General features: G+C 49.4%; 3 protein-coding genes across 3 annotated transcripts in view; all 3 read left to right on the forward strand.

Annotated features, from left to right (window-relative positions):
• The window catches only part of LOC121851092 (deleted in malignant brain tumors 1 protein-like), a 1,850-nt gene extending 1,789 nt beyond the window's left edge, over window positions 1–61 (forward strand). The window contains exon 3 of the mRNA XM_042344606.1: window positions 6–61. Within this exon, the coding sequence (XP_042200540.1) occupies window positions 6–61 (56 nt within the window). The remainder of the gene's footprint in view (window positions 1–5) is intronic.
• A 2,284-nt stretch (window positions 62–2,345) lies between these two features.
• LOC121851093 (deleted in malignant brain tumors 1 protein-like) lies at window positions 2,346–7,663 on the forward strand. Its single transcript, XM_042344607.1, has 5 exons — window positions 2,346–2,472; window positions 3,574–3,825; window positions 5,484–5,735; window positions 7,077–7,328; window positions 7,644–7,663. Exons 1-5 carry the CDS (start codon window positions 2,346–2,348, stop codon window positions 7,661–7,663), a joined length of 903 nt encoding a protein of 300 aa, XP_042200541.1.
• Window positions 7,664–9,125: 1,462 nt separating this feature from the next.
• The window catches only part of LOC103171825 (deleted in malignant brain tumors 1 protein-like), a 32,357-nt gene continuing 15,309 nt past the window's right edge, over window positions 9,126–26,173 (forward strand). Inside the window, exons 1-12 of the mRNA XM_042344608.1 lie at window positions 9,126–9,384; window positions 11,548–11,865; window positions 12,840–13,100; window positions 14,486–14,800; window positions 15,990–16,304; window positions 16,765–17,079; window positions 18,302–18,616; window positions 18,693–18,767; window positions 19,399–19,710; window positions 22,057–22,182; window positions 23,566–23,670; window positions 24,304–24,348. Coding sequence (XP_042200542.1) covers window positions 9,126–9,384; window positions 11,548–11,865; window positions 12,840–13,100; window positions 14,486–14,800; window positions 15,990–16,304; window positions 16,765–17,079; window positions 18,302–18,616; window positions 18,693–18,767; window positions 19,399–19,710; window positions 22,057–22,182; window positions 23,566–23,670; window positions 24,304–24,348 — 2,761 coding nt within the window. The remainder of the gene's footprint in view (window positions 9,385–11,547; window positions 11,866–12,839; window positions 13,101–14,485; window positions 14,801–15,989; window positions 16,305–16,764; window positions 17,080–18,301; window positions 18,617–18,692; window positions 18,768–19,398; window positions 19,711–22,056; window positions 22,183–23,565; window positions 23,671–24,303; window positions 24,349–26,173) is intronic.

Genomic DNA, 26,173 nt, shown 5'->3' on the forward strand with positions numbered 1-26,173 from the left:
CGTAGTTTGCCTGTCCAACAGCCGAGATCGATACGGCGCACTATTTAGGAGCATGTCTTAACATAGAGGGGGCCAGTCGAGTGGAGGTGTTGACCGGGTGGTGGATTGGGAAGTGAGGAGGCCGGAGAGGTGGGGAGGTGCCAGTCGAGCGGAGGCGTCAGGTGGAGGATGGAGAGGTGAGGAGGTGCGGAGAGTGAAGAGATTTGAACTTGAATGTGAGGATCTTGAAGTCCATCCGTTCGGTGATGGGGAACCAGTGCAGCCTCGGCCAGAACTGGGGAGAGGTGGACACATATAGAGGAGATACACACACACACATTCCCAAACACATACATACAGAGGAGAGAGAGAGAGACAGACACATGGAGACACTCAGACACACGGAGGGAGACGCACACACACAGACACACACACAGACACACACACAGACAGTCACACGCACAGACACACACAGACACAGAGACAAAGACACACACACAGACGCACAGAGAGACGCACACACACACACACACACACAGACACACAGACACACACACAGACACAAACAGAGAACAGACACACGGACAATCTCAACAGTGCGGCCTCCGAGTGAATCGAAGGCTATTTCCCGCTTACGCTGCACCCCACATGCACAGCCGGAGCTGCTCCGCCCACATTATCGTCGGGTAAACAGCCGTGAGCAGCGCAGGGCCAGAAACCCCATTATTTAGTGGTTTTATAGCTCAGGCGTTGGTTATTGCCGACACCGCGGAAACATTCCACCGCACTTTTCTATTGGCCCAACTCATAGCTCATTGCTCTCACACAGGGCATCAAGCCTCGTGGCTCTTCTCTGCAATGACTCTATTTCTCTCAGCTGACAGTCCAGGCCTGGGAGGGGGGGGGGCTGAGGTGGGGGGGGGGGGGGAGGGGGGCTGACTGTCCAGTGCAGGGCTGGGGGAGGGGGGGGGTGACTGTCCAGTGCAAGGGCTGGGGGAGGGGAGGGGGGGCTGACTGTCCAGTGCGGGGCTGGGGGAGGGGAGGGGGGGCTGACTGTCCAGTGCAGGGCTGGGGAGGGGAGGGGGGCTGACTGTCCAGTGCAGGGCTGGGGGTGAGGGGAAGGCGGGGGGCTGACAGTCCAGTGCAGGGCTGGGGAGGCGGGAGGGGGGGGGTGACTGTCCAGTGCAGGGCTGGGGGAGGGGAGGGGGGGCTGACTGTCCAGTGCAGGGCTGGGGGAGGGGGAGGGGGGGGGCTGACTGTCCCGACGTGTCTGAAGTCGGGACTGGGGGAGGGGAGGGGGGGCTGGAACTGGTCCAGATGCGAGGGCTGGGGGTAGGGGAAGGGGGGCGCTGGACTGTCCCCCAGTGGCGGGGCTGGGGGAGGGGATGTGGGGGGCTGACTGTCCCAGATGCAGGGCTGGGGTGACGGGGGAGGGGGGGCTGACTGTCCAGTGTAAAGGTCCTGAAGGGAGGGGAAGGGGGGGCTGTTTAACTGGTCCAGTGTAGGTCTGTGGGGGAGGGAGGGGGTGACTGTGCCCGGACATGTCCAGATTGAAGTACTATTAAAGTGGCCTCATTGAACGGCTTTTCTGGGCTCCGCAGCTCCACATTCATCAAATCTAATTGATTCCCAACCATTCCACCATTTATATCGTCACCCTCATTAAACTTTGTCCCCCATCACCCCAGCCCTCGCCAGGCTCCACTGACGTCCTGCCACACACACTAAACGCCGTACCCCCAACACGCCATCCTCACCTGGCCCCACTGTCTCCCCTATCACACACACTAAACTCCATACCACCATCAGCCCAGTCCTCACCAGGCACCACTGCCTCACTCTCACACACATTATACTCCATCCACAATCATCCCTGTCCTTCCCAGGCTCCACTGACTCCCTCTAAGACACACTAAACTCCATACCTCATCACGCCAGTCCTCGCCAGGCTCCACCGGCTCCTTATCACACACACTAATCTCCCTCCCAAACACCTCTGTCCTCACAAGGCTCCAATGGCTCTCTATCCCACATACTGGAGTGCCACACCCCCATCACACCAGTCCATGCAAGGCTCCAGTGAGTCCCTATCCCATAACCGATGAAACCGACTCACATATATGTACAACTGATTTCATGGTCTGGCTCCACCCTACCTCTCTGACTGCTTGTTCCACACTCCTCTAAGCACCCTCTTCCCTTAGCCAACTCTGGCCCACAGTTTGTCCTTCCCCTTCCTCAACAAGGGCAGTCGTTCCTCCAACCACTGTGCAATGAGAATCTAGAACTCACTCCCTCAAGTTCCCCCCACCTTTCCCCCTCCTTGGCCATCTTCAGATCACAACAGAAGACCTTCCTCTCTCACCATGCCGGCCACTCCCCTCAGCGCAGCATCAGGCTTCATCACTTCATCACACCCTGAGACACCGCCCTCTCCCCTGGAGATGACAGCCATTGTCTGTCAATACCTGTCTGTAGCCTTTGTTACAGACAGTGAGTGGGGAGAGTGGAGGCTCAAACACTGCCACATCGTACTGTTATTTGTTATGTTACAGAGAGTGTGAGACTGGTGAATGGAGGCAGTCGCTGTGCGGGGAGAGTGGAGGTTCACTACAGAGGCATTTGGGGCACAATAATTGGTTATTGGGTTTGGGATCTGCTGGATGCTGCGGTTGTTTGCCGACAGTTGGGCTGTGGGGCCGCTGTGGCAGCTCCAGAAAACGCGTTCTTTGGAAAAGGGACAGGACATGATATCACTTATGCTGTTCATTGCAATGGCACCGAGTCTGCTCTACAGGACTGTCCCTCAGAAGGATGGGAATGGTATAACACTGATCATTCCAGTGATGTCAGCGTCATCTGCTCAGGTAAACGTCTCTCCTCGTTCTCTGGGAGGGGAGGTTCGTGGGACTTCATAAAGCCAATGAGAGGATTTTCACTTCACAGCAGACTTGCCATTAAATGTTTGAAAGCCGCTGCAGCCGTGTTGCTCACAGCAATGTCCCCCAAACAGTCAGCACACCAGGGAAACTGCCTTCTATTCACCAGCAGTGGCACCATATCTTTTATGTGTGCCTGAAACATCAGGTGGTTGACATTATATAATAATATAAGATCTTTTGTTTATCAATCCTTCTAACTGATTAAAAATTTGATGTCAGCCTGTGGCTCAGTCACTGGGTGTCATCCTGGCTCATTCACTCTATGGCTGTTTGTGGGACATTGATCTGTACAAACTGGCTGCCACATCAAGATTCAGTCACTCTACTTTGCACTAAGATCCTGTGAAGCACTTTGTGATGTTTCCCTGATTTGGTACAAGCTACACCAAACATTACAATTGTTATAATGATTATTATTATCATAATTACTTGGAGGGAAAAGGATAGTAATTGAGGTGAAAGAGATGATACTTTGGAAGTAAAAGAATAAATATAGGTGTAAACTGAAGCTATTTGAATCAATATCAGGACTCACAGAGACAAGCAATTGAAAGACGTTCCATAATCTAATACACTGGGTGAGCTGGTTGGTGGGTGAATGACATTGTTTATTAAATATGAGTGTTGATTGTGTGTGTTATACAAATGTCAGGAGATAAAAAGCCGAGACTGGTGAACGGAAGCAGTCGGTGTGCGGGGAGAGTGGAGCTGTTCTCTGATGGTCAATGGCACACAGTGTGCGGAGCTGCCTGGAACAACCACACGGCTGATAACATGTGCAAAGAGTTGGGCTGTGGGTTTGCATTGTCAGTATCAGGAGATGCTCAGTTTGGAGAAGGTTCGGGGCCCGTCATCGGTCAGTCTGGCTGTGGGCACGAGACAGACGCTGGTGTTTTGTGTTCAGGTACAGACTCCTGTGTGTTGCCGTGTGAATCATAGAATAGAATCATAGAATAGTACAGCCCAAAAAGAAGCCATTCAACCCATCGAGTCTGTGGCGGCTCTTTGAAAAGAGAAATGTAATGTCAATCCCACTCCCCAGCCCTTTCCGCATAACCCTGCAGACCCATCCTCCTCAAATACTCGTCCACCGCGTTTTCAAATGTAGTTATCGATTTGGCCTCGACCGCCCTTTCAGGCACTAATTTGAATCTATTGTTCTATAGCAATTGTTTTACTCTTACAGGTGTAGGTCACTGTGCGAACTTCGCTGTGTGCAAATCAGCTGCCGTGTTCACCTGCAAAACACACAGTCTCTCCACTTTACAGTAACTCCTGTGAAGCCGTTGAGACCTCTCGGTGATATGAATGTGGCTGTGACAAATGTAAGAGTAAAACAATTGCTATAGAACAATTGATTAAAATTAGTGATGTGTTAGAGCATCTCCGGGTTAATGTAGTGCAGGTCAGAGTTTAATGGGATATTTGGGTTTAATATTAAACACACCGAGGGCCACAAGCTGTCACACAGCGGTCTCTCCTGACTGCAGCCCGAGACCATAGAGCGTAGGGCGGAAGGTACAACAAGAACATCTAATTTGTGGGGTGGGAGGAGCTGAATTTCATTCTGCTCAGAAGATCTTTCCTGGACACAGAATATTAAAACAAAAAAAATTGTAACGTTGTCCTGGAGGTTAGAATTCACAATTACATGTGGGTTACCAGATTCAAGATGACAGTTAAATCCAATTGATTCCACCATTTATATCGTTACCCGCATTAAACTCTCTACCCCATCACCCTAGGCCTCGCCAGGCTCCACTGGCTCCCTGTCACACACACTAAACTCTGTACCCATTCATCCCAGTCCTCACCAGGTACCACTGGTTCCCTATCACACACACTACTCTCCCTCCCCAATCAGCATCGTCTTCGCCAGACTTCATTGGCTCCCAATCAGAGACAATAAATTCCATACCTTGATCACTCCAATGCTCTTCAGTCTCCACTGACTCCCTGTCACACACACTGAACTCCCTAACCCCCATCACCCCAGACCCCACCAGACTCTACTGGCTCCCTATCACATACACTAAATTTAGTGCCCCCATCACACTAGTCCTTAACAGGCTCCATTGGCTCCCAGTTCCACAACGGTTGAACCTGACTCACACTGACATTACAACTCACTTCATATCCTGGTTCCTCCCTACCTCCCCGATCATCTTGCTCCACAATCCTCTAAACACCCCCTTCTCTTAACCAGCTCTGGCCCCCAGTATGCCGTCCCCCACTCCCACCACGCTCCACCATAGGCAGCTGTTCTTTCAACCACTACCCAGTGAGAGTCTAGACTCTCTCACTCAAGTACCCCCCACCTTGCCCCCTCCTTGGCCATCTTCAGATCACAACAGAAGACCTTCCTCTCTCACCATGCCAGCCTCTCTCCTCAGCGCAGCATCAGGCTTCATCACTTCATCACACCCCGAGACACCGCCCTCTCCCCTGGAGATGACAGCCATTGTCTGTCAATACCTGTCTGTAGCCTTTGTTACAGACAGTGAGTGGGGAGAGTGGAGGCTCAAACACTGCCACATCGTACTGTTATTTGTTATGTTACAGAGAGTGTGGAGCTGAGACTGGTGAATGGAGGCAGTCGGTGTGCGGGGAGAGTGGAGCTGTTCTCTGATGGTCAATGGCACACGGTGTGCGGAGCTGCCTGGAACATCCACACGGCTGATAACATGTGCAAAGAGTTGGGCTGTGGGTCTGCATTGTCAGTATCAGGAGATGCTCAGTTTGGAGAAGGTTCGGGGCCCGTCATCGGTCAGTCTGGCTGTGGGCACGAGACAGACGCTGGTGTTTTGTGTTCAGGTACAGACTCCTGTGTGTTGCTGTATGTAGGTCACAGCACATCGGTGTGTGCAAACCAACTGCTGTGTTCACCTGCAAAACACACAGTCTCTCCACTTTACAGTAACTCCCGTGAAGCCGTTGAGATCTCTCGGTGACAGAATGTGGCTGTGACAAATGTAATTGTAAAACGATTGCTATAGAACAATAGATTAATATTAGTGATGTGTCAGAACATCTCCGGGTTAATGTGGTGCAGGTAAGAGTTTGATGTGATGTTCCGGTTCAGTGTTAAACACACTGAGGGCCACAAGGTGTCACACAGCGGTCTCTCCTGACTGCAGCCAGAAACCACAGAGCATAGGACGGAAGGTACGACTGGTAACATCTAATCTGTGGGGTGGGAGGAGCTGAATTTCATTCTGCTGAGAAGATCATTCCTAGACATAGAATATTGAATCCCAAAAATGTGTAACATTTTCCTAGAGGTTAGAATTCACAATTACAAGCGGGATACCAGATTCAAGATGGCAGTCAAATCCAATTGATTCCAAACTCCACCATTTATATCCTCACCTACATTGAACACTATACCACCATCACCCCAGTCCTCGCCAGTCTCCACTGACCCCCTATAACTCACACTAAACTCTGTTCCCTCATCACCCCAGTCCTCACCAGGCTTCACTGGCTCCCTATCACACACATGAATCTCCCTCCACAATCACCTCCAACCTTGACAGGCTCCACTGTCTCCCTATCAGAGACACTAAGCTCCATACCGCCATCACACCAGTGCTCATCAGGCTCCACTTACTCCCTATCACACACACTAAACTCCCTCCTGAATCACCACTGTCCTCGCCAGGCTCCATTGGCTCCCAGTGCGATAACAGATGAATCTGACTCACGCTTACATTACAATGCACTTCATATCCTGGCTCCTCCCTACCTCTCTGAACTGCTTGCCCACACTCCTCTAACCACGACCTTCCCTTACCCAGCTCTGGCCCCCAGTACGCCTTCCCCCTTCCCCTATCACACTCCACCATAGGCAGCCGTTCTTTCAACCACTACCCAATCAGAATCTAGAAATCTCTCCCTCAAGTACCCCCCACTTTGCCCCCTCCTTGGCCATCTTCAGATCACCCCTGAAGACCTTCCTCTCTCACCATGCCAGCCACTCCCCTCAGCGCAGCATCAGGCTTCATCACTGTTACGTGCTCCGAGACACCGCCCTCTCCCCTGGAGATGACAGCCATTGTCTGTCAATACCTGTCTGTAGCCTTTGTTACAGACAGTGAGTGGGGAGAGTGGAGGCTCAAACACTGCCACATCGTACTGTTATTTGTTATGTTACAGAGAGTGTGGAGCTGAGACTGGTGAATGGAGGCAGTCGGTGTGCGGGGAGAGTGGAGCTGTTCTCTGATGGTCAATGGCACACGGTGTGTGGAGCTGCCTGGAACATCCACACGGCTGATAACATGTGCAAAGAGTTGGGCTGTGGGTCTGCATTGTCAGTATCAGGAGATGCTCAGTTTGGAGAAGGTTCGGGGCCCGTCATCGGTCAGTCTGGCTGTGGGCACGAGACAGACGGTGGTGTTTTGTGTTCAGGTACAGACTCCTGTGTGTTGCTGTGTGTAGGTCACTGTGCGCACATCGCTGTGTGCAAATCAGCTGCAAAACACACAGTCTCTCCACTTTACAGTAACTCCTGTGAAGCTGTTGAGACCTCTCGGTGATATGAATGTGACTGTGACAAATGTAAGAGTAAAACAATTGCTATAGAACAATAGATTAAAATTAGTGATGTGTTAGAACATCTCCGGGTTAATGTAGTGCAGGTTAGAGTTTGATGTGACGTTTGGGTTTAGTGTTAAACACACTGAGGGCCACAAGCTGTCACACAGCGGTCTCTCCTGACTGCAGCCGGAGACCACAGAGCGTAGGCCCAAAAGTACAACCGATAATATCTAATCTGTGGGGTGGGAGGAGGTGAATTTCATTCTGCTCAGAAGATCGTTCCTGGACATAGAATATTAAAACCAGCAAAAGTGTAACATTGTCCTAGAGTTTAGAATTCATAATTACAAGCGGGTTACCAGATTAAAGATGGCAGTCAAATCCAATTGATTCCAAACTTCACCATTTACATCCTCACCCGCACTAATCTCTGTACCTTATCACCCCAGTCCTCGCTCCACTGGATCCCTATCACACACACTAAACGCTGTACCTCCCATCACCCCAGTCCTTGATAGGCTCCACTGGATCCCTATTGCTCATACGAATCTCCCTCTCCAACCGCCTCTGTCCTTGCCAGGCTCCACTGGCTCCCTATCACACACACTAAACACCATTCACTCATCACCCCAGTCTTCACCAGGCTCCACTGGCTCCCTGTTCCACACACTGAGCTCCATACCCCATCCACCGCACTCCCTCTTAGGCTCCACTGGCTCCCTATCACACACACTAAACTCACTACCCGCATCACACCATTCCTTGCCAGGCTCGATTGGCTGCTGATCACACACACTAAACTCCCTACCCCATCATACCAGTCCACACCAGGCTCCATTGGCTTCCTGTCCTATAACCGATGAACCTGACTCACACTTACGTGCAACTCACTTCATGACCTGGCTCCTCCCTACCTCTCCGAACTGCTTGCTCCACACTCCTCTAACCACCCCCTTCCCTTAGCCAGGCTCTGGCCCCCAGCAGTTGTTTGCCATCAGCTGGGCTGAGGGGCCACTGTGGCAGCTCCAGAATACACGTTCTTTGGAACAGGGTCAGGAGTTGATATAATTTATTCAGTTTCCTGCAAAGGCACCGAGTCTGTTCTACAGCACTGTCCCTCAGCAACATGGGGAAGGTATAACGCTAATCATTCCAGTGATATCCACGTCTTCTGCACATGTAAACATTTAGCCTCGTTCTATCTATCCTGAAAAAGAGAAGAGAGTTTCTCTCTCCCGGTGTCCGGGCCAACAATCCCCCAAATAACACTGGATCATTCACTCATGGCTCTTTGTAGGACATTGCTGTGTGCAAACTGGATGCCACATTTGCTCTCAAGACGCAGTCACTCTACTGTAAGATTCTGTGAAGCAATTTGTGATTTTCCCCTGATTTGATACATGCTACACCAAATGTTATGATTATTATTATGATTATTGTTATTATTATTATTACTTGGGGGAAAAGGATAGTAATTGAGGTGAAAAGTAAAACATGTGAAGTAAAACAATACATTTAATGTAAATTCAAACTATTTGGAGTAAAATCAGGATATAAAGAGACAAGTGATTGAAAGATCTTCCATAATCTAATACATTGGTTGAGCTGTTTGGTGGGTGAATGACTTTGTTTATTTAAGTATCAGTGTTGATTGTGTGTGTTCTACAAATGTCAGGAGATAAAAAGCCGAGACTGGTGAACGGAAGCAGTCGGTGTGAGGGGAGAGTGGAGCTGTTCTCTGATGGTCAATGGCTCACGGTGTGCGGAGCTGCCTGGAACAACCACACGGCTGATAACATGTGCAAAGAGTTGGGCTGTGGGTCTGCATTGTCAGTATCAGGAGATGCTCAGTTTGGAGAAGGATCGGGACCTGTCATCGGTCAGTCTGGCTGTGGGCACGAGACAGACGGTGGTGTTTTGTGTTCAGGTACAGACTCCTGTGTGTTGCTGTGTGCAGGTCACTGTGTGCACATCTCTGTACCCCCATCACTCCTGTCCCTGCCAGGCTCCATTGGCTCCCTGTTCCAGACACTAAGCTCAGTACTCCCATCACACCAGTCCTCGCCAGGCTCCATTGGCTCCCTGTCCCATAATGGATGAACCTGACTCACACTTACGTTACAACTCACTTGATGGCCTGGCTCCTCCCTACCTCTCCGAACTGCTTGCTCCACACTCCTCTACCCACATACTTCCCTGAGCCAAGGGAGCTCTTTCTCCCAGCACAGCCATTACGGGCTGTAAGGTGCCTTTCATGTCGGGAGAACGTCATAAGGCACTGGACAGAGTTTCAGACCTGAGCTGGGGTTGGGGTTGGGGAGGGTGGAGAGCAGTGGGGGAAGCAGGGAGATCGAAAGCACGGCTGAAGAGGAGGATCTTGAGATGGGTCTTGAAGGAGGCAAGGAAGGGAGTGAGGGTGTGACTGCGGGATGGAGTTCCAGAGGTTGGAGCCGGGTGGCATAAGGCCTGCCCAGCAATAGTGTGAAATTCTGGGTTCAAGCGCTTGTCAGAAACCACTCCAAGGATATTATTAAAGCATTTTATTAGCAATTATAAAACCACACAAGCATAAGCAACACATTACACCCGACGCATTATCATTACCCGTCGTGCTTAAATGACTACTAAAGCACTATCTTAACAAGATACACTCAAGACTAAAATTCTAAACAAATATAAAAAAATTACGTGATATTTGAAATGAGCCTAAATCATCTCTAACTGTTTTGTATGGATTTTGGGTGTGTGTTTTAGTAAGAAGGAGAGATACTACCAAGCAGACAGGAAGTCGTGACTAAGGTCTAAGGCTGGTGAGCTGCTGGCTGCAAACGTCTAAGGCTGAATTTGTCCTCTTTGCAGTCCACTCTGGCGAGAGCTGGACTTATCTTCTTTTCTTCTACCCGCTTCTCTTCTCTTTCGCCTCAAACTAGTTATAGCTATCGATTTTATACCCTTTTTCATACCCCTTTTTCCTCGTTCCAACACTTTTCCCATGACTTCTTTCTCACACTCTCTGCACTTTCCCAGGCATTCTTTTCCTATCTCCAAGTTGTTTCTCCTTGTACCAGTTAGTAGTATCTTCTGTAAGAGAACACTACTCCTCTTATTCCATCTTATCCAGCCTGACCAAACCATCAGACTCCATGTCCCTGAAGTTTCGGTCCTTCTTTCTAACTCTGTCCATGTGACCTGCTGACTTTAAGTTTTCCCTCAGTTTTAATTACTAGTTTGTATCCCATCCATTCTCCTGGTCCAATTATCTCAGGTTCCTATCTCTCCTGTCCGCACTTGTAAGCGCAGATGGCCTACCAACCATCCTCTAGATCCAGCTATCTTTATCTTCCCTGGCCATGGGTCACATTCCAGTGTACTCGTAGCTCGGTGCCTCTTTACTCGGAATGTGTGTGTGTGTGTGTGTCACATGGCAGTTTTTATTTCTTTAATTCATTCTACTTAATTCATCTATTCACTACATGATCAATACTAATGATTCTTATGCTATAATCCCAACTATTTACAATAGTGGGGAGAGCAAGGCGGGGGATGTGAAGCAGGCGGGAGCCTGATAAGCGGAAGGAGCGAATTGGATGGTAGACGATTAGGAGTTCGCAGAGGTAGGGTGGAGCACGACCGAGGGCATTGAAAGTGAGGTCTAGGATCTTGAACTGTATTCTTTGTGCCATGGGAAGCCAGTGGAGTCGGGCGAGGATGGGGTCATGGAGCCTAGTGCAGGAGAGGACAAGGGCTGCAGAGTTCTGGATGATCTGCAGCCTGTGGAGGGAGGAGTTCCAGTATCTCAATCTACGCAATGAGACTCTAGAACTCACTCCCTCAAGTACCCCCCACCTTGCCCCCTCCTTGGCCATCTTCAGATCACCCCTGAAGACCTTCCTCTCTCACCATGCCAGCCACTCCCCTCAGCACAGCATCAGGCTTCATCACTGTTACGTGCTCCGAGACACCGCCCTCTCCCCTGGAGATGACAGCCATTGTCTGTCAATACCTGTCTGTAGCCTTTGTTACAGACAGTGAGTGGGGAGAGTGGAGGCTCAAACACTGCCACATCGTACTGTTATTTGTTATGTTACAGAGCATGTGGAGCTGAGACTGGTGAATGGAGGCAGTCGGTGTGCGGGGAGAGTGGAGGTTCATTACAGAGGAATTTGGGGCACAATAATTGGTCGGGGGGTTTGGGATCTGCTGGATGCTGCGGTTGTTTGCCGACAGTTGGGCTGTGGGGCCGCTGTGGCAGCTCCAGAAAATGCGTTCTTTGGAAAAGGGACAGGACATGATATCACTTATGATGTTCACTGCAATGGCACCGAGTCTGCTCTACAGGACTGTCGCTCTGCAACATGGGGAAAATATAAAACTGATCATTCCAGTGATGTCAGCGTCATCTGCTCAGGTAAACGTCTCTCCTCGTTCTCTGGGAGGGGAGGTTCATGGGACTTCATAAAGCCAATGAGAGGATTTTCACTTCACAGCAGACTTGCCATTAAATGTTTGAAAGCCGCTGCAGCCGTGTTGCTCACAGCAATGTCCCCCAAACAGTCAGCACACCAGGGAAACTGCCTTCTATTCACCAGCAGTGGCACCATATCTTTTATGTGTACCTGAGCCTTCAGACATTTGACATTATATAATCATATAAGATCTTTTGTTTATCAATCCTTCTAACTGATTAACAACTGATTTGATGTCAGCCTGTGACTCAGTTACTGGGTGTCATCCTGGCTCAGTTGGTTGCACTCACATCTCTCGGTCAGAAGGTTGTGGGTTCAAACCCCACGTCAACACTTCCAGTCCAGGCTGACGCTCCAGCCCCGCACTTGGTGCTGTTGCATTTTAGAAGTGCAGACCTTCAGCTGAGACGTTAGACTGAAGTCCCGTCTGCCTCTTCAGGTGGACGTAGAAACTCCATGGCTCTACTGAAAAAGAGAAGAGAGTTTCTCTCTCCCGGTGTCCTGGCCAACAATCCCCCAAATAAAATGGGTCATTCACTCCATGGCTGTTTGTGGGACATTGCTGTGTGTGAACTGACTGCAACATTTTGGCGCAAGATGCAGTTACACTACTTTGCAATAAGGTCCTGTGAAGCACTTTGCGATGTTACCCTGATTGATAGAGGCTGCACCAAATTTTATGATTATTGTTATTATTATTACTTGGGGTAAAACAATAGGATTTCTGGTGAGAGAGATGATATACGTGGGAAGGAAAAGGATAACTTTAGCGTAAATTCAAACTATTTGGAGTAAAGTCAGGATATAAAGAGACAAACAATTGAAAGATCTTCCATAATCTAATACACTGGGTGAGCTGGTTGGTGGGTGAATGACATTGTTTATTAAATATGAGTGTTGATTGTGTGTGTTATAGAAATGTCAGGAGATAATAAGCCCAGACTGGTGAATGGAGGCAGTCGGTGTGCGGGGAGAGTGGAGCTGTTCTCTGATGGTCAATGGCTCACGGTGTGTGGAGCTGCCTGGAACATCCACACGGCTGATAACATCTGCAAATTGTTGGGCTGTGGGTCTGCATTGTCAGTATCAGGAGATGCTCAGTTTGGAGAAGGTTCGGGGCCCGTCATCGGTCAGTCTGGCTGTGGGCACGAGACAGACGCTGGTGTTTTTTGTTCAGGTACAGACTCTTGTGTGTTGCTGTGTGCAGGTCGCTGTGCGCATATCTCTGTACCCCCATCTCTCCAGTCCTCGCCAGGGTCCATTGGCTCCCTATCACAGACACTAAACTCTGTTCCCTCATCACACCAGTCCTCGCAATTCCAATAGATCAATAGATTCAAATTAGTGATGTGATAGAATATCTCCGGGTTAATGTAGTGCAGGCAAGAGTTTGATGGGATATTTGGGTTTAGTGTGAAACAAAATGAGGGGCACAAGCTGTCACATAGCGGTCTCTCCTGACCGCAGCCAGAGGCAACAGAGCGAAGGCCCAAAGCTACAACTGGTAACATCTAATTGTGAGGAGCTAAATTTCATTCTGCTCAGAAGATCTTTCCTGGACATAGAATATTAAACAAAGTGTAACATTGTCCTAGAGTTTAAAATTCACAATTACAAGTGGGTCACCAGATTCAAGATGGCTGTCATTTGCTCTGGGCGACAACAGCAACTTGAATTAATACAATGCCTTATGAAGTTTTTGAGCTGCTCAGTGTGGGGGGGACACCAAGTGAGGGAGAGGGAGAGATGGCCATATGCACAGTCAATGAGGGAAGCTTTAAGGTGGGATTTAAAGGAGATTAAAATCAGGGAGCGAAGTGGAGAGGTAGTGTTTGTTCAGCCATTGATTATGTTATGGAGTGGGAGGGGGGGAGTGGAGCATGGAAGCTCACAGCGTGAGAGAGCAATAAACAGGCAAAGGGATGCTGTGCTGTATTGCTAAATTAGGTGTTCAGATCCCCAGACACCATTCTCAGGCTGTACAGATTCTGGTCTGACCACACCATGAACACTGCACAGTTCCGGTCCCTGTGTCACAAGGGGCTGCCCAGACTCTGGAGGCGGTACAGAGGGAAGCAATGAAGATGATTTAATTGAGGAATGAGCAATGAGCAAACGGCGGCTCTTCAGTCTTGAGAGAAGAGGACTCAGATGTGAACAACATTTTATATTGGATTGAAACCGTGACCCCAGAACATGGAGTGACCAATATAGCAGAACAAGAGGTCACAGGTTCAGAGGACAATTAAAGGACAATTTCAGGACAGACACAGAGGGTAATCAATAACTGAAACAGGTTACCAAGGAAGGGAGGTTGAGGCCAGGACACTGGGCTCATTTAAATCATAGCTTGATACTGTGCTGGGGTGACAGTGGGTCAGGGGCTGTGGAGAGATGAGATCAGATATCTTGTTCATACAAACCAAGCTTGTGATTGTGCTGTCAGCAAATTACTGCTTTATTTCCTGTGACTATAATTACAATAAGATTATTTGATCCATTTTGATGGAATGAGATACTGTAGAACTGCTGTTTCATATTACGTTCTCGTGTCCACAACAGCACATCGTCAGATAAGATTAACTGGTGGAACCAACCGCTGTTCTGGCAGAGTGGAGATACAGTTTGGTGATAGATGGGGAACCCTCTGTGGCCATTACTGGAGTTTACAAGAGGCCAATGTGGTTTGTGAGCAGCTACAGTGTGGGGCCGCTGTGACAGCAGAAGGTGGAGCTCACGTTGAGAATGGAAGTGAGATCATCTGGAAAAGCCACTATGAGTGTCGGGGGAATGAGTCACAGTTGTGGGACTGTCCCGTTTCGTCCTGGGATCAGTTTAACTGCTCACATGAGAACGATGTTAATGTCACCTGTTCCAGTGAGTACCAACATCTTACAGATCTTTCACATACAAATCCCTTCCTACACCAGAACCTCCCTATCCCTGACCCGCTTGAAGCTTACTCTTACTTGTCAGTGTGTCATCCTGGCACAGTGTTAGTGAGGGTTAGAATGTTTTTGCCCCATGTCAGGACATGGAATTACGTTGTCTAAGTTGATGATTCAGTACATCGCTTGGGGTGCGTTGCATTGTCAGAGATGCCATCTTTCAGGTGAGGAGTTCAACAGAGGTACTGTCTACCTGTTCAGGTGGACGTTAAAGATCTCAGTGCTTGTGGAACGGAGAATGGAGTTTCTCTCTCCTGGTATCCTGCCCGACAAATCCCCCAAATAAAATCAGTCACTTTCTACACCCCTCTTTGTGTGACATTGCTGTGCGCAACTGGCTACAACAACAACAACAAGGTTCCATTTATCGAGCGCCTTTTACGTCGGGAGGATGTACATTTCACCCACAAAATACACAGTTGCTGTACATTAGAGTATATCCTGTGAAGGGTTTTGAGATGTCTCAATGACGTGATGAGGAGCTTTACCAAAGACAAGGATTATTACTATTTTTCCTCCTGTTTTTGTGCAACCCCTCCTTCACCAACCTAATACTGGCTTCTGGGAGCAGCCCTTCCCCATTCCATCCCTCCGCTGGCCAGGCCTTCAGTTCCTCTGCCCCAAACCTCTGGAATTCCCTGCCACAATCCCTCTGCCTCACCCCTTCTTTAAATACCACCTTCAAATTTATCTTTTTGACTGCTTCCTGTGGTCACCTCTCCTTCCCTCTTTTCCGGTGCTTGGCACCCAACCCCGCCTCTGTGCCCTGTTCAGGCTGATGGCTCATGGCACTATTTGAAAACTGAAAGGAGTTTCTCTCTCCCAGTGTCCTGGCCGACAATCCCCCAGATACAATCAATCACTCAGTTCATGGCTGTCTGAGGGATGGCGCTGTGCTCAAATTTGGTGCCAAGTTTGCCTACAAATCCACAGTCACTTCACTTTACACTATATCCTGAGATGTCGGAGGATGTGTTAAGTCACAGTATTAAATGCAAATATATTATTATTGGAAATATTTGAGTGAAATCTTTTGCAGGAGAGGCTCTGTGTAAGTTTCTGTAGTTTTGTTCACTGTGAAATGCTCTTTATTGAAGTGAGGGTTGTGCTCTCCACAGGTGAAGACTGGCTGTTGAGGCTCAGCAATGGTGGCAGTCGCTGTGACGGCCGAGTGGAGGTTTACACCAACGGCACTTGGGGCAGAGTCCTGGCTGATGGCTGGGACTTGCACGACGCCAATGTGGTGTGCAGACAGCTGGACTGTGGCTCTGCCATGGCAGCCTATAACTCTTCTAGATACGGAGAAGGTGGAGGGACTGTGAGGCTCAACAATGTTCAGTGTGAAGGAGACGTGACACGTCTGAGCGAGTGTAATTCCTCCCGGCCGGCCACGACACTCAGTGTGGGCAGTGATGTGGGAGCGCTCTGTTCAGGTGACGTTCAAACAACAACTTATATCGTTCCCATCACATGCGGTAGAATTTCAGAGCAATTAACAGTGGCAAAGGCTGATGCCAATTTATGTAAACGATTCTGACCTAGAAATAGAGTGAAAATAAAGTTGAGGGATATGGGAGGAGGGATATAATCCACGATAGCCCTCGTGTGAAAGACGCTGTATCCAAATGCAATTATTATTAAAATTCATATGAACATACTGCAATTATAATCATATTAAAATGATTGACATCAGCAGTGGATTACCTGAGAGGTGTTCAGACCGGACACTGAACTCATTTAAGAAACGTATTGACGCTGTGTTGGAAGCCACCAGTGGTGGGAGTCCAGATGAGATGCAATGGGCTGAAGACCTTCTCGCCCACACGTGTCTGGCAATCTTGTCGCTGTCTGGCACTCTGACCGATTGCTGTTTGTACATTTCTCTGCCCACAGACCATGTGCAGTTGAGGCTGGTGGGGGGCAGGAGCCGCTGCTCGGGGAGGGTTGAGATCTACTACACTGGGAGCTGGGGGACGGTGTGTGATGACTCCTGGGATGCTCGAGAGGCTGCCGTGGTCTGCAGACAGCTGGGGTGTGGGGCAGCCATTAGCACCACACTCCCCGGCTCCTGTGGACGGGGCTCGGGGCCCATTTGGTTGGATGAGCTGAATTGTGCGGGAAATGAATCTGCTCTGTGGGAGTGTCCCTCAGCTCCGTGGGGAGAGCACAACTGTCTTCATAAAGAGGACGTCAGCATCGTCTGTTCAGGTAAGAGATTGAACCTCTGGCACTAACACACATTTGTTTAGTTAGAATCATAGAATCATAGAATTATAAAGCACAGAAGGAGGCCATTCCGCCCATGGAGTGACTGTGTGTTTGTTGGCAAATATGGCAGCACAGTTACACACAGCAGTGTCCCACAAACAGCCACAAAACAAGTGACCAATTTTATTTGGGGGATGATGGCCAGGAACTGGGGCAACAACAACAACAACAACTTGCATTTATATAGCGCCCTCCACGCCGGGCGGTGTCCCAGAGCGATTAAGATTCGAATAAAGAGAAGGGAGTTTCTCTCCCGGTGCTTTGGCCAACAGTACTCTCAAAAAAAATAATGATTTGGTCACTCAATCCACGACTGTTTGTGCGACGCTGCTGTGCGCAATTGTCTGCTTTGGTTCGCCCACAAAATACACAGTCACTACACTTTACAGCATATTCTGTGACGCGTTTTAAGACATTTCAATGACTTGATGAGGCGCTATAGCAAATGCAAGAATGATAGGATTATTATAATTCCCCAAATAAAATTGGTCACTCATGGATTTTACAGTGAATCCTGTGAAGCGCTCTGGGACGCCCTCCTGATGTGATAGACGCGATAACACAGGAACGATTATTGTCGGGAAATTTACAGGAAAATAGTTTTTCTTTTGGTCAAATTTGGAAACCCATAAACTTGATTTGGTAACTGTCAACTTGTCAACTCCAACTCTTCCCTCCACAAGATGCAGATTATTCAGAACTCTGCAACTCGTGTCCTCTCCCGCACTCAGCTCAATGAGCCCATCACCCCCCATCCTCGCTCGGCTTCACCCACCCTGCCCACCCCACCACCCCCACCCTGCCCACCGCTGGCCCACCATCCCCCACCCTGCCCATCCCATCACCCCCACCACCCCCCACCCTGCCCACACCACCATCAGCGATTCGGCCTTTCTGCCCCAAACCTCTGGAATTCCGCCCCGGAGCCCCTCTGCCTTGCCCCTCCCTTACCTCCTTCCAGGCCTGTGTCCAGACCTTCGTCTTTATCCTCTCCTTTTGTCACCTTCCCACCTGCACCCTACTGCCATCCACCGCTTTTGACTCCAACCCCCAGCTCGGATGCAAACCCTTCCCTGTCCAGCACCTTGGGATGTCCTGAGGTGTAAGGTGCTATTTCAGTGCAACTTGTTGTTGATTATGAGTATTTACTGTGGCTTCACAGAGCACAAGGAGCTGAGGCTGGTGAATGGGAAGCATCCGTGTGAGGGGAGAGTGGAGGTGCTTTACAATGGGACCTGGGGCACGGTTTGCTCAGACTCTCTGGACCGGAGAAATGCTCAGGTGATCTGTAAGCAGCTCAACTGTGGACCACTTCAGTCTGTTAAATACCAACAGGAGTTTGACCAGGGATCTGGACCTATTTGGCTGCACGACATGGAGTGTACTTCACATGAGGACTTCCTGTGGCAGTGCTCCTCCGCACCTTGGGGTCAAAACAACTGTAATCATGAGGAAGATGCAGGTGTCGTCTGTTCAGGTAACAAAATATGATTCAATCTTTCATCAATGAGATGTTTGAACAACTTCTGCCAATAAATATGTATTATTTCCAGATGTGAAAGTCGGGGAGAGGATGGAGAGTCCACAACCCTGCGCTGGCCCCGGCCCGAAATACCACCGATTAGCAGGTACCTGATTTACTTTATTATGACGTCTCCGTCCCTCTCCCTCCCTCCCTCCCTCCGCCCCTTTTCCCTCCCTCCCTCTCCCTCCCTCTCCCTCCCTCCCTCCCTCCCTCCGCCCCTTTTCCCTCCCTCCGCCCCTTTTCCCTCCCTCCCTCCCTCCCTCCCTCCCTCCAACTCTCCGTCTCGCCCCTTTCTCCACCTTAAAACATTACATTAAAACCTTAAGTGCCTCTGGTCACCTCATCGCTTGCCATTGAAACACCGTCTGGCAATCTTCCCGCTGCTTGTCCAGCAACGACCCTCTGTTCCATCAAGGCTTTGGTTTGCAGTGTTAACAGGAGCCGAGTGGGAAGAATCCCTGCCCCCAGTGACTGACATTAGATATTATTCCACTACCCTCTGGAACTCCCTCCCTCCACCTCTCCGTCTCACCCCCTTCTCCACCTTCAAACACAACCTTAAAACCTGCCTTTGAAGCGCTGCCTCTGGTCACCTCTCCGTCCAATTCCCCCCTTTGCTCAGCGTCCAACCCCCGTGTGTGTAAAGCTGTGTGAGATGTGCCGCTCTGTGCTGCGCTCTGTACGAACACAAGTCATGGTGTCAGTCAGTCACACAGTCATGTTGATGTCTTCAGGACAGGGGTTACGGTTGGTCGGTGGGAGCAGTAATTGCTCGGGGAGAGTTGAGATCTTGTACAATGGCACGTGGGGGACGGTGTGTGATGACTCCTGGGACCTGCGGGACGCCAACGTGGTCTGTAGATATCTCCAGTGCGGCCCGGCGCTCCGGGCTGTGCGAGAGGCGGGCTCCGGGCAGGGCTCCGGACCTGTGTGGTTGGATGAGGTGCAGTGTCTGGGAGGCGAATCCTCGCTGTGGGACTGTGTCTCCTCATCCGCTCCCCACAGTGACTGCACTCACAAAGAAGACGCCGCGGTGACCTGTTCCGGTAGGTTCCCGTTTCCCCCTCAAGACAACGTGTTTTACAGTAAAGTCACTATCAATTCTGGGGCCACTTTACACACAAAATAATTACAATCTTCACATTCCATACCAAGCCTCAGCACCTCATCCAACTGTCTCAAAGTGCTTCACAGGGTGATCTGTACAGTGCTGTGTGACTGTGTACAGTGCTGTGTGACTGTGTACAGTGCTGTGTGACTGCGTACAGTGCTGTGTGACTGTGTACAGTGCTGTGTGACTGCGTACAGTGCTGTGACGTTCAGTGTGTGACTGTGTACAGTGCAGTGACTGTGTGCAGTGTAGTGACTGTGTACAGTGTAGTGACTGTGTACAGTGTAGTGACTGTGTGCAGTGTAGTGACTGTGTACAGTGTAGTGACTGTGTACAGTGTAGTGACTGTGTACAGTGTAGTGACTGTTTAGTACAGTCACTGTGTACAGTGTAGTGACTGTGTACAGTGTAGTGACTGTGTACAGTGTAGTGACTGTGTACAGTGTAGTGACAGTGTAGTGACTGTGTACAGTGTAGTGACTGTGTACAGTGTAGTGACTGTGTACAGTGTAGTGACTGTGTACAGTGTAGTGACTGTGTACAGTGTAGTGACTGTGTACAGTGTAGTGACTGTGTTTAGTGACTGTGTACAGTGTAGTGACTGTGTTTAGTGACTGTGTACAGTGTAGTGACTGTGTACAGTGTAGTGACTGTGTTTAGTGACTGTGTACAGTGTAGTGACTGTGTAGTGACTGTGTACAGTGTAGTGACTGTGTATAGTGCAGTGTTTAGTGACTGTGTACAGTGTAGTGACTGTGTTAGTGACTGTGTACAGTGTAGTGACTGTGTTTAGTGACTGTGTACAGTGTAGTGACTGTGTACAGTGTAGTGACTGTGTACAGTGTAGTGACTGTGTACAGTGTAGTGACTGTGTACAGTGTAGTGACTGTGTACAGTGCTGTGTGACTGTGTACAGTGCTGTGTGACTGTGTACAGTGCTGTATGACTGCGTACAGTGCGGTGTGTCGGTGTACAGTGCTGTGTGACTGCGTACAGTGCTGTGTGATGGTGTACAGTGCTGTGTGACGGTGTACAGTTCTGTGTGATGGTGTACAGTTCTGTATGAGTGCGTACAGTGGTGTGTGGCTGTGTACAGTGCTGTGTGACTGCGTACAGTGCTGTGTGACTGCGTACAGTGCTGTGTGACTGTGTACAGTGCTGTGTGACGGTGTACAGTGGTGTGTGACTGTGTACAGTGCTGTGTGACGGTGTACAGTGCTGTGTGACGGTGTACAGTGCTGTATGACTGTGTACAGTGCTGTGTGACTGTGCACAGTGCTGTGTGACGGTGTACAGTGCTGTGTGACGGTGTACAGTGCTGTGTGACGGTGTACAGTGCTGTGTGACGTGTACAGTGCTGTGTGACTGTGTACAGTGGTGTGTGACTGTGTACAGTGCTGTGTGACTGTGTACAGTGCTGTATGACTGTGTACAGTGCTGTGTGACTGTGTACAGTGCTGTGTGACTGTGTACAGTGCTGTGTCCATACTCACCTGCACTAAACTCCGTACCCCATCACACCAGTCCTTGCCGGGATCCACCGGCTCCCTATCACGCACAGTAAACTCCGTACCCCATCACACCAGTCCTTGTCGGGGCTGCACTGACCCTATCACCAAACAGATAACTTTCAAGGCCCTAACACTCGTTTTCAAATCCCTTCGTGCCCGGCACCTCACCTCCTCTCCGACCTGATTACTCCCCGAACCACAACCCTCTGCCTCCACTCGACTGGCTCCGGCCTTCTCCATGTCTCTCGTGCCCTCCTTCCCACCATTGGTGGCCGCACTTTCAGCCACTGCGCCCCCAAACTCTGGAACACTGTTCCTCTATCCCTCCGCCTTGCCCCTTCCTTCCCCATATTCACATCCTGCCTGAAGTCCTTCCTGTTCAGCAGTGCCTATGGTCACTTCGCGCCTCTTCCTGGTTCAGCAACATGTTCCGCCACTGTCAAGCGTTCTGGGACGCTATCCTGCGTGAGGGGCACTATATATATATGCAAGTTGTTGTTGTTGTGTCTGTTTAATGTGGTGAGTGACAGTGTATGTTGTGGACATAAGCAGAAGCCAATTTGCAGACATCTGTGGAGTTAGTGACCAACTCTGAGAGAACCTCATTGAGGTGTAAACATTTCAAATGGGATTCAAAATGTACAGTCACATACGGAGTATCTGTAAAGCTCATTGGGACTCCCTCCCAATGTGAGACACTGCACCAAATGTCAGGACTATTGTTGTTGTTTTATTGCGATTTTGTGACTGTTATGTTTTGTGTCACAAAGGGCACCGAGTGCGGAGAGGGCAGGTGATGTCCACACTTGATGCCGTGTGTGTAACGCTGGGAACGCTGCTGGCCCTCGTGCTGATGGCACTCGCTGTACAAATCAAACACAATGTGCCCAGAGGAGGTGAGAGCCCGACACGTGCCCTGGAGTCAGGCGGAGCCGTGTGGGGAGTGAACTGTATCAGTTAGAGAATCGGTGACAAGGGACAGTCACGGCACTGTTAGCAGAACAACAGCGGAGACTTTAGAGGAGATTTCTTCACTCACAGGATTGTTAGTGTCTGGAATTCTTTCCCATGTGGTATTGAGGCTGATCCACAAGATCACACAATGGTTTCGATGAAGAAGGCTCTTTGCCTCTTCCGATCTCATCTCTCCAGAACACCCACCCGAACATCAACCCCCACCCCCCCACCAACCCCCACCTCCATCACCACATGGAGCTGCTTTTAACACAGGATACTCTTTGTGTTAGTCAAATAGAAATTGCCATTTCCTGTCGCGAGTATGTTCCAAGATGTTTGACTTTTGTGGCTTGGCCCCTGAGCTGGGGTTGGGTCCATGGGCGGGTGAGCCGGGGAAACATGATCAAAGTCATAGTCAAAGAGGAAGGTCTTGAGATGGGACTTTAAAGAGGTGAGGGAGGGCCCGAGTCTGAGGGATTCCAGGATGGAGTTCCAAATAGTGTGGGCAGATCGGCTGAAAGCCGGACCGCCAATGGTGAGGCGGGCAGGGCAGGGGATGTGAAGCAGACCAGTGCCCACTGAGCAGGAGTGGGCAGGATGGCAATGATTAAGGAGGTCACAGAAGTAGAGTGGAGCAAGACATTGGAGGGCTTTAAAGTGAGTACAAGGATCTTAAACTCGATCTTCTGGGGGATTGGAGTCAGTGGGTACAGATGAATGTGGGGGATGAGAGTGGGGGGAGATGTGGGGGATGGAGCCCAGTGGGAGAGAGTTCTGGATAGTAATGACTGGATGTGTTTGTATTTATATAGTGCGCTTCACATAGGATAGTGTCTCGGCTAAAACATTAAGAGATGTGGGGCAGAGCCGGGACTTCAGACTCATGATAAAAACACAGAAATCCACAGGTAACAGATACAGGGGGTTATGGCCTCCTGGGAATGTGGGATCTTCTGCCCCAACATTGGTTGAGGCAGATTCTGTGCTGCTTTTGATGGGAATTAAAATCCAGTAGTTACCCCAACCCACATGTCTTCGGTCCTGCGCCTAATACACTGTAGAATTTGGTAAGTGGGTCATCGCTCCAGTGAGAGACAACACATTTCATTCCAATAAATATCTCAGGAATTTCCAAGTGTAGTTGGGATACATGGAGTTCTCGATTTCGTTTGGATGCTCTTGCGCATAGTGACTGGGTTTCCGCATGTGTCAGACGCCCGGGTGACCAAAAAATATTCCCCATAAGGGAACAGCCCAAGTGCTTTGAGAATGTTCTTACATGAGGTGCTGTAAAATACCAGGATTATTCTTTATGATTCCAGGGACTAAAGGCCGAAGATATGTGTCTCTTGGTTCACATCAAGGACTTTACGCAGAAATCGATGACCACCTGCCCAGGAGAGGCTCCCGTCAGCCACGACCTTCATGTGGGTATTTTACAAACTGTGTTTGACATAACGGAGGAGGGAAAATTGTGATGTTTCCAATCGCATTGTGTAAAAATAGTGACATTGAGTGTGTTCTGTCCCTGTGGACCTCAGTGACCGATGACGCTGCTGTCAGGTGTCACACACTTTGTTTGGCGAAAGAAGTTTAATCCCAAACTGAGCATTAAGTGCATCACAAAAACAGGTGCATTTTCTGTCTTGTGTAAATTCGCACATCGATGGCCTGAACTTCTGGGACCCAAAGGCTGATAGAGTTAATGTCAGTTTGATGGGTATTTTAGTCAGGGTTCAGTATTCAGTGAGAGGAGAACATCTTCACTAAAAACTGGCAGCGAGTGAGGAACCACAGACATCACATCTAAACCTTGATCCGCAATCTAAACATATTTATTATTACTAATGTTCTGTACAGATATCTCTCACACAGAATAATAATTATTATTAATATTCTCTGCTCTGATATCTCACACACACTGAATATTTAATATTATTAACATTCTCTGCTCTGATATCATTCACTGATTATTTAATCTTATCAATGTTTTGTGCTCTGATATTTGATGAAATTCCCCTCTAACCTGGTAATGAACGGTGTGTGTTTCTTTTGGACAGTGTCTGGACCCAACAATTCTCTGTGGAAGCTGGAATATTACACAGGTAAAAGGTTAAAAACAGAAACACACACTTGTTTGTCTGCAGTGAAGAGAGAGAGAGAGAGAACAATATTTTCAGCATTTTATCAGGTCTCAGTGCCGTCTGACAGCACTTTACAGCGATCGCTGCTGTGTGACGGTCTCCTGTGGGCAAACACAGTGAGGTGCTGAGCACAGGCAGAGGGTGAAGGAACATTAATGTGGGGGATGTTGGCCCCGGACACTGGGAGAAACATTCTTCTCTTTTCCCGTAGCTTCACAGGATGTTTCCCGCACTCCTGCACAGGCAGACAGTGATTCCCCATTAAAACACAGACCATCCACTTGGGGTCTGAAAGGGCTGAGGCCCAAACCTGTCATTATACACAGCGACAACGACAGGTTATAGTGTAGAGTCCTGCACTTGGGTTAGAGCCCTCCCCGAGCAGCGAGAGACCACAGCCCCATTCCCGGGCAGGTCAACACCTCAGGCAAGTTTCCTTACTCCACACTCCAACGAGGAACCCGGTTGTTCGTGGATTGGAGGATCGCTTTCCGGCGGTAAAAATCCCTTCAATGAATGAATGAATGAATCAATCAGTTGATCAGTGAGTGAGTGAGTGAATCAGAAAGTAAATAAACAGATTATTTAATGAATGAATTGACCATCGAATCCACGGCTTTGTGGCTTTGTGGCGGTTTGTGGCTTTGTGGCTTTGTGGCTTTGTGGCGGTTTGTGGCTTTGTGGCTTTGTGGCTTTGTGGCTTTGTGGCTTTGTTGCGTTTTGTGGCTTTGTGGCGGTTTGTGGCTTTGGCGTTTGTGGCGGTTTGTGGCTTTGTGGCTTTGTGGCGGTTTGTGGCTTTGTGGCGGTTTGTGGCTTTGTGGCTTTGTGGCGCTTTGTGGCTTTGTGGCGGTTTGTGGCTTTGTGGCTTTGTGGTTTGTGGCGTTTGTGGCGGTTTGTGGCTTTGTGGCTTTGTGGCGGTTTGTGGCTTTGTGGCGGTTTGTGGCTTTGTGGCGGTTTGTGGCTTTGTTTTACAAAGATTTAGAAAAATTTACAAAGAAAGTACAGCACAGAAACAGGCCACTCAGATCAACCAGTCCGTGCCGGTGTTTATAACCACTTGGGTCTTTACTCCCTCCCATAGCCTCTATTCCTCTCTCTCTCACGTGAAGGTCTATCTTCCTCGTGAATGCAGCGAATAAAATCATCGATTCAGGCAACAACTCCTGCCCTCTGTGTGAAGCAGTTTCTTCTCCTTGCCCTCTGCGGGGCAATCTCCCTCAATCTCTCTGCCCTCTGCGTGAAGCAGTTCCTTCTAATTTTTATTTTTTTATCCCATCGTCACTGTCCCTGGTTACTGACTCCCCCAAAACAGCCCCAAATTGGCACAACCCTCACGACAGGATAGATCCCCAACTGTCGTTCCTACCCCACATCCCTGACCACAATCACTCGACTTCACGTCCACCCGTTGCCCACCTCAGACCCTGTCTCACACTCAACAGCTGAAACCCTCGTTGATTGACGGATTGATTTCAAAGTCCTCAATCTCACTCACAAATGAGTTTGGGTCCCAGCACCTCCTCAGGTCCCTACTTCTCTGACCTGCTTACACCACACAGCTCTAAGCCCTTTCACTCAGCTGCCTTGCCTTCGGCATGTCCCTTGCCCGCTTTGCTCTGCCATCGATGACTGGGGTTTCAGCCGCTACTCATCTCAAACTCTGGAACTCTCTGCCTCAATCCCACGACTGTGTTCCTCTAAGGTGACAGAGACATAGCGCATTTGGGGATTGAAGAGGAAAGGAGATCAGTATATGAAGGATAGAGCCTCGAAAAGGTATGAGGGT

Source organism: Callorhinchus milii, unplaced genomic scaffold (assembly GCF_018977255.1).
Source record: "Callorhinchus milii isolate IMCB2004 unplaced genomic scaffold, IMCB_Cmil_1.0 Scaffold29, whole genome shotgun sequence".
In the NCBI taxonomy this organism is placed as follows: domain Eukaryota; kingdom Metazoa; phylum Chordata; class Chondrichthyes; order Chimaeriformes; family Callorhinchidae; genus Callorhinchus; species Callorhinchus milii.